At 49.2% G+C, this 13,820-nt stretch overlaps 4 protein-coding genes across 4 annotated transcripts; 1 reads left to right on the top strand and 3 right to left on the bottom strand.

Moving 5' to 3' along the window:
- Positions 1-4,853: 4,853 nt before the first annotated feature.
- On the bottom strand, positions 4,854-5,325 carry F5B22DRAFT_641845 (uncharacterized protein; the record flags this gene model as incomplete). Its single annotated transcript, XM_047978044.1, has 2 exons — positions 4,854-5,080; positions 5,160-5,325. 2 exons carry the CDS (start codon positions 5,323-5,325, stop codon positions 4,854-4,856), a joined length of 393 nt encoding a protein of 130 aa, XP_047836067.1.
- Positions 5,326-5,588: 263 nt separating this feature from the next.
- F5B22DRAFT_641844 (S-adenosyl-L-methionine-dependent methyltransferase) lies at positions 5,589-6,743 on the bottom strand (the record flags this gene model as incomplete). The annotated part of the gene is made up of 2 exons (XM_047978043.1): positions 5,589-5,758; positions 5,960-6,743. 2 exons carry the CDS (start codon positions 6,741-6,743, stop codon positions 5,589-5,591), a joined length of 954 nt encoding a protein of 317 aa, XP_047836066.1.
- Positions 6,744-7,516: 773 nt separating this feature from the next.
- F5B22DRAFT_587215 (DnaJ domain-containing protein) lies at positions 7,517-9,311 on the bottom strand. The gene is made up of 3 exons (XM_047973589.1): positions 8,910-9,311; positions 8,726-8,814; positions 7,517-8,656 (listed from the first exon to the last, which is right to left on the bottom strand). The coding sequence occupies exons 1-3, from the start codon at positions 8,985-8,987 to the stop codon at positions 7,579-7,581; spliced, it is 1,245 nt and encodes a 414-aa protein (XP_047836065.1). The 5' UTR covers positions 8,988-9,311; the 3' UTR covers positions 7,517-7,578.
- A 387-nt stretch (positions 9,312-9,698) lies between these two features.
- On the top strand, positions 9,699-12,761 carry F5B22DRAFT_633128 (P-loop containing nucleoside triphosphate hydrolase protein; the record flags this gene model as incomplete). The annotated part of the gene is made up of 13 exons (XM_047976797.1): positions 9,699-10,914; positions 10,951-10,968; positions 11,002-11,213; positions 11,247-11,276; positions 11,310-11,355; positions 11,392-11,573; positions 11,604-11,924; positions 11,958-11,971; positions 12,008-12,139; positions 12,179-12,193; positions 12,233-12,302; positions 12,336-12,651; positions 12,685-12,761. 13 exons carry the CDS (start codon positions 9,699-9,701, stop codon positions 12,759-12,761), a joined length of 2,649 nt encoding a protein of 882 aa, XP_047836064.1.
- Positions 12,762-13,820: the final 1,059 nt, after the last annotated feature.

Raw genomic sequence — 13,820 nt, 5'->3', positions numbered from 1 at the left:
TAAAAGAGTACCGCATCAGCCACGATCGGGATATCTCCACCATCATTCACGGGAATAGTATCATCTCCATTGTTTTTGTTTTTATTTTTCGTTGTCTGTCCCTTTCCCATACCCGTAATTGACCGCTCGTTTGCTATCACGCTCGTCATACATCTGAACGATAGCTGATGAAGCTGGTAGAGGGTGATGAAGAGGTGACCATGACGACACACTACCCACGTCATCACGCAGGCACATGTCAAAGGGGAGTGGTATAGTAGCGCGTCTATGGTAGCGTGAAGAAAGGCCCTTTCATGTGGAATTCAATAAGCGATAGGCATGGGTGCTAACCTGGTATAGGTGTAGGTATGGGCGGGTACGGCGTACTGTACGTATGTTGTACAGTACGGTGCCCTCTCGAGCCTCTCTCTCGAAGTTTCAGGATTGCCGTGATATGTGCCACGCCAAGATCCTGGCCAGGGTGTCTCGGTTAGGTAGGTATGCTAGGTAGGTGTCCAGTCACACACGAAGGCATATTGGTGGTCGGATAAAGTACCAAAGACAATGGTGATTTCGGGTTGTCGATAGCTGTGTAGAGACTACTGATGGTGTCAGACTACAGATTAACGCGGAATGACGATCCAAGCTCAGGCAGAACCCAGGGACAGACGAAGACGGGATTTGCTGTATCATACCGTACCATGCTACAGTAGATGATACTATACTTGCCTACATGATTCACCGACCGGTTGACCGTAACTGTACAGATACGTCGACGTACAGGTACGTGATGTAGGCAGGCAGGCAGGCGTCGGTGAAGATGTAGACAGCCGCCATACGCCGGCTATTCCTAGACATCTCGAGAACAAGCCGGAACGATGGTGGAGACAAACGACGACAACGGCGCCGCAGCAGTGATACCTAGTCGCTCGGCAGTGTCCCCTGATAGTGCGTGGCAGCCGCAAAAAAATGCACAAGAAAAAAAGTGGCTGCAAGAGTGGCCGCAGAATGACGTCAAATCTACCCCACCCACGGGTTAGTGGGACTTCCCTGATATGTGCTGGCGGCAGTACTGATCATAACAACGGTGGCATAGGTATTGACTGATCGAGTTCGCTATCATGGCTAGGTACTTCATAGGTTGATGGAGGCTGACACTCCCCATGTTCTCTACTGTTTCTGATATGTACAGTACTGTAGGTAGGTGGGAGGTAGGCATTCCTTGGCGTACAGTCTGTGCCACCACTTGGAAGGATATCTGAAAGGATCAAGAGCCCGCGCGAACGGATGAGCTTACTTAGACTGGCTTGGATTATCGGGGACTATCATTTACGCCCTCTGGATTAGGTAACCTCGATCAGACTCGATATATCACCAGTATCTGACCAGTGGTTAGATGGCTGTTATCGAGTGGTAGATCAGGCCAGGAACCTACCAAAATAAAGCTGTCAATAAAGCTGGCAGTGGTCGATCTTAGGTAACACTTTACAAAAAGAGACCTAGGGGCGTGTAGTGAAGATGACCCCTCCTCTGCCCTCCAGAGCCCCTCCCCGTAATGCCTGTAAAGGATGCTAACCCCTCCCTATAACCCCTCCAAACCCCTCCAACACCAAGTCTGACCAAGCCTACCCAAGCCTGCCCAAGCCACTGCGTATACCTGAAGTAGGCATCCGAGATTGTTCAAGCCTCGTCTCCCGGCCCGACATTTTAAGCCTCCATCGCTGTCCCTGAATATCCAACCGACCGCCTCTTGTCTAGGATAAACGGGATCAGCGCAAGCCTCTCATTTTTTGGAATTTTTTTTGTCTTCGTTTTCCTGCCTATCGTTCATCCCGGCTTCTTCTTCTTACAGGCACCCGACTTTTCCTTCGGCCGCATTTCGTTTTCCCATCGGGGCCATTTCGGTCCCCACCTGAACTGCGATGGAGGTATGATAATTCGATGCCTGTCGACCTGTGCTACCATTATGGGTAATAATTATGGATACTCGAATTCCCTAGCTATGCAGTATCGGTATAATAGTAGGCGATGGTGAAATGATCGGCATTATCGTGCCGACTGGTGTTTTGGGGGTGGAGCGAGACGTTGCTTCTATCATAGTACATGACTTTACCTACATAGGTCATGGAATGATGCTATCCATATTTGACTCCCGCAACATCACACCCTACCCGTCTTGCCTAGAGCCAATCAGTTGATTATCGACATACCCTCAATCGCTGTCTAGGGGAGGGGTGGGTGATATTCAGGGCAGCGTTCTCAGGGTCGTGTTCAGGGGAGGCCACAGCGAGGCAGTCTTGGTTGTCCCTTGTTGTCTTGGTGTGGTTCTCGGTGGTTGCGCTTGCAGACGCCCAGACAGCCCGAGGGACAGCCAGCCAAGTCGGCTACGATTTAGCGCAATATCCGTCGGGCAACTCAGGTACATAATGCGAGATCTTTTACCCTAATTGCATCGTGACGGCGTGGTTTTGGTGTGGATTCGCTGCACGTTGACGTCGGTGGTGCCAGGATGAGCTGCACCCTGTAAAAACGATCTTCTCCCACCCTCTCACAACTTGAAATCTGGGCATTCCTCTCGAGCCACATATTTTCTCGCATATCAATATGTCACAGATGGCCTGTGACGAGATAGATAAAGAGAGGGTTTTTCAAAGCAAGAATTTTTACAGAAGACTCTATCTGCTGGATGTTGTCATACTTACATATAATAGACAGACATTTCTCACACTCCCAGTCAGGTATTACTAACACGCTCCGATCGCTCACCCAGAGGAAGTCTCCTAGCGTATGAATGGCAAAAAATAACAAAAATTCGGTTCAAGATCTCTCCCCAGACCGCCCCTAGTATCAATACTAGTGCTGTGCCTTAACCAGGTCAGACCAAGTCAAAGGCTATACACGAATTAGAGCTAAGCAGTTAACGAAAAAGAGGGTCAATATCACGGAAGGCATTGGGCCGTTGATTGAATACCAATCGTCCTGTTGGTCCTCGTTGCAGATACTATTACTTATTTGGTGATGAATACTTTCACAATAGCATCCCTGGCAGCGTAACGTGTCACTGAAACGTTTCATGGACTTACAGTACAATGAATGAATATCTGTAACTATCGAGACTATGTATTCGAACCTCAATGTCGGAGATTTTGCCACATGGGTATTAATCTATTCTTACACTAAATCCACTAAACCCTCTACTTACCAATAGTAATTTCATGTACAGTATGGAGAGTCGAGAGTATCTTCTTCCTCCAAGTGTACTGCCTCAACCGATACATCTCCAATTCACCGGCTACAAGGATTCGTGCATGTTAGTATAGCATCGGCTGACGGTAGACCTCATATCCATGTAGCTAGTAATGCACGACATGCACGTAAGCATGGTTTCTTCGCTACGACTGGCTGCATCTGTCCACCGACAAGACTCTTATCTCCATGCAATACTCAGGCTCGTCAGGTTAATGAAACGTCCGGCTGTGCGGCTGATGTGGCAGGGCTCGGAACCAGCGCTTGGGAACATATGTAGAGACGGAATCATTTGAAAGGGTGTGTGAATACGTCTATCCTACGTAGATATTATGCAGAACATCAGCCCATGCGTGATGATTGCCTTACACCGCTATATGCCCTCTCCGAACAGACAGACGACTCTGGAAGGCATTATCATATGATATTAGTATAGCACGAATGCCGCGATGCTATCAAAAGACGGAACGTTATCTGGACACACATACTCACCATTTACGATACCTTACTGCGACAGGTACGGAATGTACAACCGTTGGGATACATATACATCGATCTAACCAGGACTACGACCCGCTTAAGTGCAGCATCCTCATCCATAGCGTACTGCTTCTCCGGAATCTATTCGAGTGCTCCAACGCTGGATCACCGTGCCGCCGGAACTATGGCAACGTCGAAGGAGAGTGACAGCGCACTGCCCCAGCCGATACTCTAGCTTGTCGTACCGGTGCCATGGCGATTATCTCGTCAAACTATTGTAAATAGTATGCACTGTCCAGCATAGACGGCCGACTTGTCCACTGCCTTGCATTTACTTTCCATGTTAGTAGATAGCGCATCTTTCCAATCCAGTCTGGTTGCTGCACTATCCACAGTCCCCAGATGGAGAAAAAGGAGGCAGCTGGGTCTCTGATCTGGGGTAGAGATTTAGTCTTTACTAGATAATTGGGGCCCCTCGTGTGGTAATGGGGTTCCTTTCGCCCATACGCGATACTTTACTCTCCTGAGCAGATGCATCGAGGACCTGAGATTGGAATCACTATCTAGGGCCCTCACTATACGGTCCGAGTACATTCGTCTGTCGCCGATGTCCGTGTTAGCTCGCGTAATTTGAACGAAATAGAACCGGAGCATTGTGCTCCTACACTACTGAAGGTAGAATATCAAGGCTGTGGGCACTTGGGGTCATAATATTCACCATGGGTTTTTCAAATGTTTCATAATAATTAGCTAGCTTGGAGATTTTGGACGTATGGTGGGAGGTGCAGCTTGAACCATCACTAAGCCTGCTGTTGCCTGGCTACTGTCATTGACTACTATGCTCATTTCAGGGGACCAACTAAGTGGGAATATAAAAGCGCCTGTCCAAATGACTCTTTGATCATTACCGAGCTCTCCAAGAGCAGTGGCCCTGATAGTGAGTTCGAACACGAGTCCGAAAGATTAACCGGCACCCCGGGTAGCGTATAGTAAGTCCGACTCATCATTCTCTGTGACTGATGATATTCCCAGTTTCATCAATCATGCGAGCTGCCAGATTTGGTCCGACCCATATCCCGCGATGGACGTAGTAATGGACGCTCCTCCATCTATAAAGTACGGAATAGCACTAACAGTGTTGCCATTTCCTAGGGGTAGTGACTCAAATTGGGAGGGCGGATATCACCAGTGAAGAAGCCCTTCGCTGCCAGTGCCACCGCTACGTCTTTACAAAGAATTGACCCTGCGAGGGTCGCTGTCCTAGCATTAGCGTCAACTCTAATAGCCGAGTACTTGCTCAGGTCGACGACTATACCGTGCTCGCCTATTGTTGACTGCTGTGTCCTCCGCTCTTGGTGACAAAAGGCACAGAGTACTATATGCCCAACGAATCTACAGAGTGGTATAAATTAGTACGACTCGGACAAAATTGAGGTTGGCTTCAATTAACATACTGTCTTCTGAATGAGAGATGGTGAATACGAAATCTCTGTCAATGTCAGTCCATCTCTTGGATTGTTCCTTAAAGCGGGAGCTGTTCTTGTCGACTAGAATCTCAACGTCTGGTCCTGAGTTCTTTGAAAGATTCCGGAGTAGCTCAGGTGTGACTTGAGGAGCCATGGTTGGTAGACTGCAGGATTGCGGTGCCGTATAGGAAAGATCAGAGATGAAGGAGTAGGTAGCGAACAAAAACCACAGGAGCCTAGTCTACCAACAAGAACAACAATTAGTCAACCATTCCAATCATATTTGTTCTGACATACTCAGCGCCAATGCGACTTTACATGCGGCGAAGCTACCAACACTAATACTTGCATACTGTACAATATGCCAGTGCAAATGTGAGGCCCAGGCGAAGATGATTCAGATTACCTATATTGAATCTATTTGGTGAATACTCCTAAAATATGCGGCACACAATGATACCACGGTTCATCGACCGGCTGTCCGACATCGATCTTGGCCCATGGACCCGTCTCCCGTAGTGTTTGCTCCGTCGGCCGACATAGCTCGCATCCGCCGATGAATCGCGGCCAGAAGATATTGAGAAAGCCTATTGTTTGAAAACATTTCATTAGCAGGTGGTTTAAAAATAGATTATATCTAGACTTGGTGGCGTTATGCCCAGCGGGGAAGATATGTGTCACAACATAGAATTGACGCAAAGACGCCACATGTCTCATGCAGAACATAAACGCATAGATGGACATATATGATGAAATAGAGCAGAAACGGGCGATAGATCGAGACTTACGCTGATATAGCCGCATGTACCAACTATACCGAACCTTGACATGCTCATAAACATACCACCGACCGCCAGGACGCAACAGCTTATACAGTTCGTGGATATTCTCTTGCGGATCGGGAATGCTGCACAGACAGAGCACCGAGACAATGCAATCGACGGATCCAGGTTCGATGTTACCATCCCACTTCTTCCTCCCCGAAGATGAAGAAGATGAAGACAAATCCTCTATACCCACCGGCACAATCTCATATACATCCAGCAGCCCCGCGTCATCGACTGCATGCCAGAGCGCATGGTGATGCTCGGGATTCGGTTCGACGCCATAGACACGCGTGATCTCCTGCCGAGCCGATGCCGCCCTATTCCCGCCTTCCTCCCCTTCCCCTGCCGCACCCTCTCCCGCACCACGCAAATGGCGATTCGAAAAAATATCCACCCAAAGGCCACTGCCCGCCCCAATCTCAATCACAACACCGCCTATCCCAGGTCCCGTCGGGACATCCACCACACGGCCCCCGGTAGTACGGCCATCGAGCAGCGGGAGAACGCGCACCTTGGCGCCGTCACGCACACCGGGTCCCGCGACAGACCAGAACTGTCCGAACCAAGCCTCGCGGAACCGCGATGGCGAGAAAAGGACAATGCGCAGGGCCGAGAGAAATGACTCTGTGCGGAAGATATGGGATATAGTGGATGGGATGAAAGTCGCCGAGAGCTTTAGGAAGAGCCATGGGTCTACGAGGCCCAGAAGGGCTTCGCTTGTGCGAGTGAGGAGAGGGTCTGACATTTTAGTGTCTCCTTTTATTCAATTCCCGAGAGACAGATATCTACCTAGGCAAGACGACAAGAAAGGGGGAGGGGGTGTATATAAGAGATGTGAGTTGGGAGGGGGAGAATTTGGGTTGATGTCGAGGCTTGGCAACCGTTAGGGCATGGGGAATTTCAAAGCATGTCCAGCCACGAAGAATGTGAGGCAATCAGCAAATACGAGAAGAGATGAAAGGAGAATAGGTGTGAATGGGGCAAGAAGATATAAAATCGTAGCCTACATGGGCACTTATAAAGAAAAAGACCCTGATATGCATTACATAATCGGCCGCCGGCGGAAGGGCAGCACCAATCTACGTTCGCTGGACGGACTCGGCGTTTATCCCGAAGTTGCGCGGCGACGATAAGTTAGTGAGTGACTCAACCAAATTGATAAAATATGACTACCTATCTAAGTACCTACTCGTACTTCATCATGAGACCGCCGAGTAGTCTTGTGTGACTATGGCGTATCCTAGACGTTCTATTTGAAGTGCGTGTTATGGAAGGAGGACTGACTGACCGCAGATATCCCCGTGGTAGGCAAGTCGTGCCGTGGCCTAAATGGCTCCGCATCCTAATACCACCGAGACGCGTACGAAGCCCCAGGGATTCTAGAGCCCTTTCGAGCTATATCAACTCCACATATATTTCGCGAATGCTAGTTGTCATGGATATCTACTCATATTTCATCTGTAAGGGCATACATATATGGTGGAATCATTGCCTAGCAAAGGGGGGCAAGGGGAAACGTAAGTTTGCAATTCATATTGGATTATTATATCCTTTCTATCATTTTATCTACTATGTCACATTCATAACTCATCATGTATAGAGGTCACTATCGGCTCATCCGGTCGACCACTGTCTTTATGCAGGTCTACGCCGACCTTTCCCCTCCATTTCTGCCAAACGGACCAGAATTCCTTCTCCATGCCTGACTCCATCTGATCGGGGAGGACTATGACATATTGGACGTATAGCTTGCCGAACTCGTACTTGTGGTACACTGAATCCCCCTCCTCGCTCCATATCGGCATTCCCTCGCCCTGGATGGTATCAATATGACCGGGTTGTACGACGTCGCCGCGTTTTCGCCCGAGTCTCACAACGTGGCCATCCAAGTGGGTAAGATTACGAGTCCAGTCACCCATCCAAGCCTCGCGTAATGACAGGACTTCTGTCCAGAACAGATCATCACCTTTCCGTCGGAAGAACGTGCCGTCGACGTGATCTGGATTTTCATTCTCCATATCGGGCTCTTTCTCGGTAAGGGTCACTATCAGGTCGCCAGCAACATAGTCTGGACTGGCGTCCGCTTCGTTTTCGTATACAATCTTGCTGTCCCTAGGTGCTCCTCGTCCCACGTTGAGCGTGACCGTCGTGGGCTTGCGAACAACTCGGTTGCCCTGACAGACTGGACATTTGTGCTTGATCGACTTGCCCCGTCCACCGCAGGCGTCGCATTGTGTCTGGACCTGTTGGAACATGCCTGGGGCTAGTTGGTGCTTGATGATGCGGACGCCATGGCCATGGCAGTGGGGACACGTGTCGACAACACCATCAGCAGAGCCAGTACCGTCGCACTCCTCGCAGATCTGTTGCTTGTCCCACTGGAACTCGGTCTCGCGGCCGTTGTAGAAGTCCCGAAGAGCAAGTCCAATCTTGACCTCGATGTTGTGACCACGAGGCTGGCCCCGCTGATAATGGCCGCCACCTCCGAAGAACCGACTGAATAGGTCGAATGGGTCGTGGTGGCCGCCGCCTCCCTGCTGGCGCTGTTTTAACCCTTCGTGTCCATATCTGTCGTAGATCTTGCGCGACTCGGGATCGATGAGGGCTTCGTAGGCTTCGGAAACCTCGACAAACTTGTCTTGCGCCGTGTTGTCGCCGCTGCAAGGAGATGTTAGAATTTGGCCAACGAACAGCTAGGACGTAGGCGATATGGTATAAGAAACGTACGGGTTCTTGTCTGGGTGGAATTTCTTGCTCAGTTTCCGGTATGCCGACTTGATCTGCTTGTCATTTGCATTGCGATCTAAGCCCAGGACCTAGACTCGGACAACAGGGATTAGCGCAACTGGCTCGTTGAAACAAGAGCATATGAAAAAGGCAAAAGGACAAAAAGGACGATTTGTAGTTTTACCTTGTAATAATCTTCAGCACATAATATGACCTGCACAAATAGACAGAGCAGCAGAAAAGCCGCCCCGCGAAGGAGCATAGTGGTTTAACTAATATCCTTGGAAGCTGTGACTTTGAAGGTTGGAGGTAATAGAGTTTTTGTTGTTAGGGAATTAAGTGAACGGATGTTTGCGAACACAACACAGATCTGAACAGCGTGTCGTCAACTGTTACAGATGAATCCCAATGGAAATTGCTGCTACATTGGTTCTTCACAAATAAGACAGGTAATGGGAATATGATATTGGTTCATACCCAGACAGGCACTGTTAGCTGAACCAGAAGAACACCATGTCAACGTGTTAAAATGTACAATGCTTGCTGTACCCAGCCCGAGCTCCAGGATTAGCATGCAGGCGATAAGATAAGAGATTGGCTAGTGCTCTGGTTACTGGTCACTGGCCAGGGATATGCTCTATCTTGGCAGCTTTTGTGGCTCTTGATTGGCTATCACCCACTGAGACATACTGAAGCGGGCATCTCTGTGCTGTGCTCGGCACGCTAACCTGGCCCACTTAATCAAGTAACCTCAGTACATGTCCGTGCTATGGACTTTTTAGTTCTGGTAGCCAGGCTCCACCTATCTCTACATGTAGGTATCCATCTAAACATCGACGACGTTACGATTGATACTAAAGAACTGCGCGAAACGGTCCCTGAATTTGTCTGGAATGGATGTTATCGCGCCAGTTTTTGAGTTGATCGGGAGTAGTCTTTCTAGTTGGCACCTATACTTGCATACATCGCAGTCATGAGCAAACGGTATGCTTTCGTCCCTATGGACGATGATGAAGTTGGCCCGCAGAAAGTCGAAACAAAATCAAAGTCGAAATCTCGCCGACGTGAAGAGCGCGACCATGACCGTGACCGCGACCGCGATCGATCACATCGCCATCGCCATCGAAGCCCTAGCCGAAGTCGAAGCCGGGATCGTAATCGCTCGCCGCGCCGAGACAGAGACAGAGACAGAGACAGTCATAAGAAAAAGTCCAAGTCAATACGGAGACATGGCGAAGGCGACTATGACGACCGCTGGGGCGATGAGGAACCCGAACCCACACCTTCTGGGGACGAACAAGCGGATGAACCCGAGTTCAAAGAGTCTGCGCCGAAAAGGGTGAAACTAAGTCATGATGACAGAGCTGAAGATGAAGATGGCGCAGACTCCGACGCCGCCAAGGATAGGGCTGAAAGAGAAGCATTCTCGCGACGGCTGAAAGAACGCGACCAGGGCAAATCCAAGAAGGAGGGTAAGGCCGAGACGGAACGCCAACGTTTGGCCGATGAAATAGCCGCCAATCGAGCCGCAATGCCCGACCTACGAGAGCGGTCCCGACAGGACTACCTGAAAAAGCGGGAAACGGAACGATTAGCATTGTTGCGCAAGCAGGTAGCTGAGGAAACGGCGGAACTACGGAGCGGTGTGCGTCTTTCAGAAAAGGAGAAGGCCGAATTCGCAAAGAACCGCGAAATCCTTCGGCTTGCTGAAGAGCGCTTACGGATCGATGATCACCGAGATGGCTACTACATGCCCGAAGATTACATCACGGAGAAGGGAAAGATTGACAAGAAAAGAAAAGAAGACGCCTTATACAAGCGCTATGTCGAAAGAGATGAGTACGGACAGGAGAAGTTCGTCACGGAACATGACGAATGGGAGCGAGAACAGACCCAAAAGGCAAAAGCCCAAATCAACAGAGCCGAGCGTGAGTACGAGGGTGATTATGCCCCCGTTCTCGATCCCGAGCAGTACATACAGTGGAACTTGGGTTCAACCCTGGCTGGCGAAGGCAAGCAGTTGACTCAAGAGCAACGGTTTCTTGAGGCGCAAATCGAAGCGGCAGAAAAGGCGGCCTTGTCAATACAAGAAACGAGGAAGTCCCTCCCAATATACAAATACAGGGAGGAGTTCCTTTCCGCCATGGAGCAATACCAAATCCTGGTTCTTGTCGGTGAGACGGGTAGTGGTAAAACCACACAACTACCTCAATACTTGCATGAAGCGGGTTACACAAAGGGCGGTCTAAAGGTTGGTTGCACGCAGCCAAGGCGAGTTGCTGCTATGAGTGTAGCAGCTCGTGTAGCTGAGGAGATGGGAGTCAAGCTTGGCAATGAGGTCGGCTATTCGATACGATTTGAAGACAATACGAGCGACAAGACTATAGTGAAGTACATGACTGACGGCATGTTGCTACGAGAGTTTATGACAGATCCCGAACTTTCTGGATACTCGGCTCTTATGGTGGACGAGGCTCACGAGAGAGGAGTGAACACGGACATTTTGTTAGCCTTGGTGAAGGATCTGGCAAGAGAACGGCCAGAAATGAAAGTTCTCATCTCCTCGGCGACAATGAACGCCGAGAAATTCGCAAAGTACTTTGATGACGCTCCCATCTTCAATATACCGGGTCGGCGATACCCCGTTGATATCTACTACACGCCAGCACCCGAGGCGAATTACTTAACAGCGGCAATCACGACTATATTTCAGATTCACACAACCCAAGGCAAAGGGGATATATTGGTATTCTTAACTGGTCAGGACGAGATCGAAGCTGCCGAACAGCAACTCACTGATACTGCTCGAAAGCTTGGAAACAGGGTAAAGGAGCTCATCATTTGCCCTGTATATGCCAATCTCCCTTCAGATCTGCAGGCCAAGATCTTTGAACCTACACCAGCAAACGCCCGCAAAGTCGTGCTCGCCACGAACATTGCGGAAACAAGTTTAACAATCGATGGTATCACCTACGTTATCGACCCTGGCTATGTCAAGGAGAACATTTATAACCCAGCTACTGGCATGTCGAACCTAGTCGTGGTTCCTTGCTCACGAGCCTCTGCAAATCAACGCAGTGGTCGTGCAGGACGTGTGGGCCCTGGAAAATGTTTCCGACTTTATACCAGATATGCTTATATGAATGAGATGGACGAATCGACGACCCCCGAGATCCAACGCACGAATCTCAACTCTGTCGTGCTGTCCCTGAAAAGTCTTGGCATAAACCAGCTCCTTGAGTTTGAGTTCCTAGACCCTCCGCCGACTGAATCTCTGATTAGCGCATTAAACCAGCTCTTCGCACTGCAGGCGTTAAACCACAAAGGAGATCTCACGAAGGTCGGTCGCCAGATGGCCGAATTTCCCACGGACCCCATGCTTGCCAAATCCGTGCTGGCCGCCGATAAATTCAAGTGTGTCGATGAAGTCCTGTCTATTGTCGCCGTACTTAGTGAAGCTTCTGCGCTGTTCTTCCGGCCCAAGGATAAGAAGATTCATGCAGACAGTGCGCGCAATCGATTCACCGTCAAGGATGGAGGCGATCATATAACTCTGCTGAATATCTGGAACCAGTGGGTCGACAGTGATTTTTCCCCAATCTGGGCGAAGGAGAATTTCCTACAACAGCGCTCCCTGACCCGCGCGCGAGACGTCCGAGACCAACTCGCCAAGCTATGCGAGCGCGTCGAGGTAGCCCCATCGTCTTGTGGCGCTTCCAATCTAGAACCCATCCAAAAGGCCCTAACAGCCGGCTTCTTCCCCAACGCGGCACGACTACAGCGCGGCGGCGACAGCTACCGTACACTCAAGAACAACACCACCGTCTATATCCATCCTAGCTCCGTCCTCATGAAATCAGACCCGCCCGAGAAGACGCTCATCTACTACGAGCTGGTGCTGACGAATAAAGAGTATATGAGGAGTTGTATGCCCATCCGTCCGCAGTGGCTGAATGAAGTGGCACCGCACTTCCATAAGATGAAGGACTTGGAGCAGATAGAGGATAAGAAGACTTCTAGGAACGTTGGGAGGTAGATGAAATGGATTGTTGAAAAGGTGTTATGTTATATCTGCGGGGATCTTTATTAAGTGTGAAGAGATAGGCATGTATTTTGTATATGGAAGGGATAAGAAATAGCTTCAGCCAAATGCCAATGATAAGACCTACAGCATCTATTTCTTGAATCTGATCCCTTGATATGTGTATATATACTATTGTATACCTATCTACCTACCTAGTAGATACATGGTGATTGGTACTGAGCAGGTATGTAAAGCCATCCTCGCTCGTCCAAATCATCACGTGATTGACGACAAAAGTCACACGCGGCTTTAAGTCCCGAGTTAGGAAAGAGTGCCGCGGTGGAAGAAGGATTGCTGTGCCTGTCCCGTCTGTCATGTCTATCAAGTGCTCAAGGGAGGGAGGTAGCTCTTTGCTTTATATGGCAGGTAGGTAGGTAGGTAGTGTAAGTAGACAGAAAGGCAATATTTTATGTAGGTGAGTTTGCGCGGGTCTGTATACATATATCTTGGGTATGGGAGTTGCACTACAGACTACAATGTTATATAATAGGAAACGCACAGAGGGACAGACAGGGACAGAGACAGAGAAACACACACATGTATAGCAGCGTTATGTCGCCTGTCTGTATGCCTTGCAAGTAAGTACACCAAGTATATGATGGAAAGACTAGGTAATAAAAACAGGTGTGTTGCACGTCGTATGTTGTCGTGTACGTACGTACGTACTTAAGTATGCCACGCTACCTACCCTAGGTAGGTATATTCTATGCGAACTGTACAGCTCGATTGACAAGACCCTTCATGGTATCTAAGCATTTAACGTTACTACAACATGTCGTACTTACGTACGTATTACCCATGAAAGAAATTTCCATTTGCGAGCTGAGAAGGAGTTGATTACCTACCTAGGTTATCCCATTACTCAAGTGGCCGAAAACAAGGCCGAAGTAATCACGTTGTTGGGTGGTATGTAGTAGGAATGGTGTAGGTAACAATCCATTCCATCGACCCGAACCACGTTTTGAAGAGGAGTGTTGTTTTTTCCTTCATTTTTCCTTCTACTTCTACTTA

Source organism: Xylaria bambusicola (genome assembly GCF_022495145.1).
Source record: "Xylaria bambusicola strain CBS 139988 unplaced genomic scaffold F5B22scaffold_2, whole genome shotgun sequence".
Lineage (NCBI taxonomy): Eukaryota > Fungi > Ascomycota > Sordariomycetes > Xylariales > Xylariaceae > Xylaria > Xylaria bambusicola.
The sequence above is the reverse complement of the archived record's forward strand: the minus strand, read 5'-3'. Positions and strand labels throughout refer to the sequence as shown.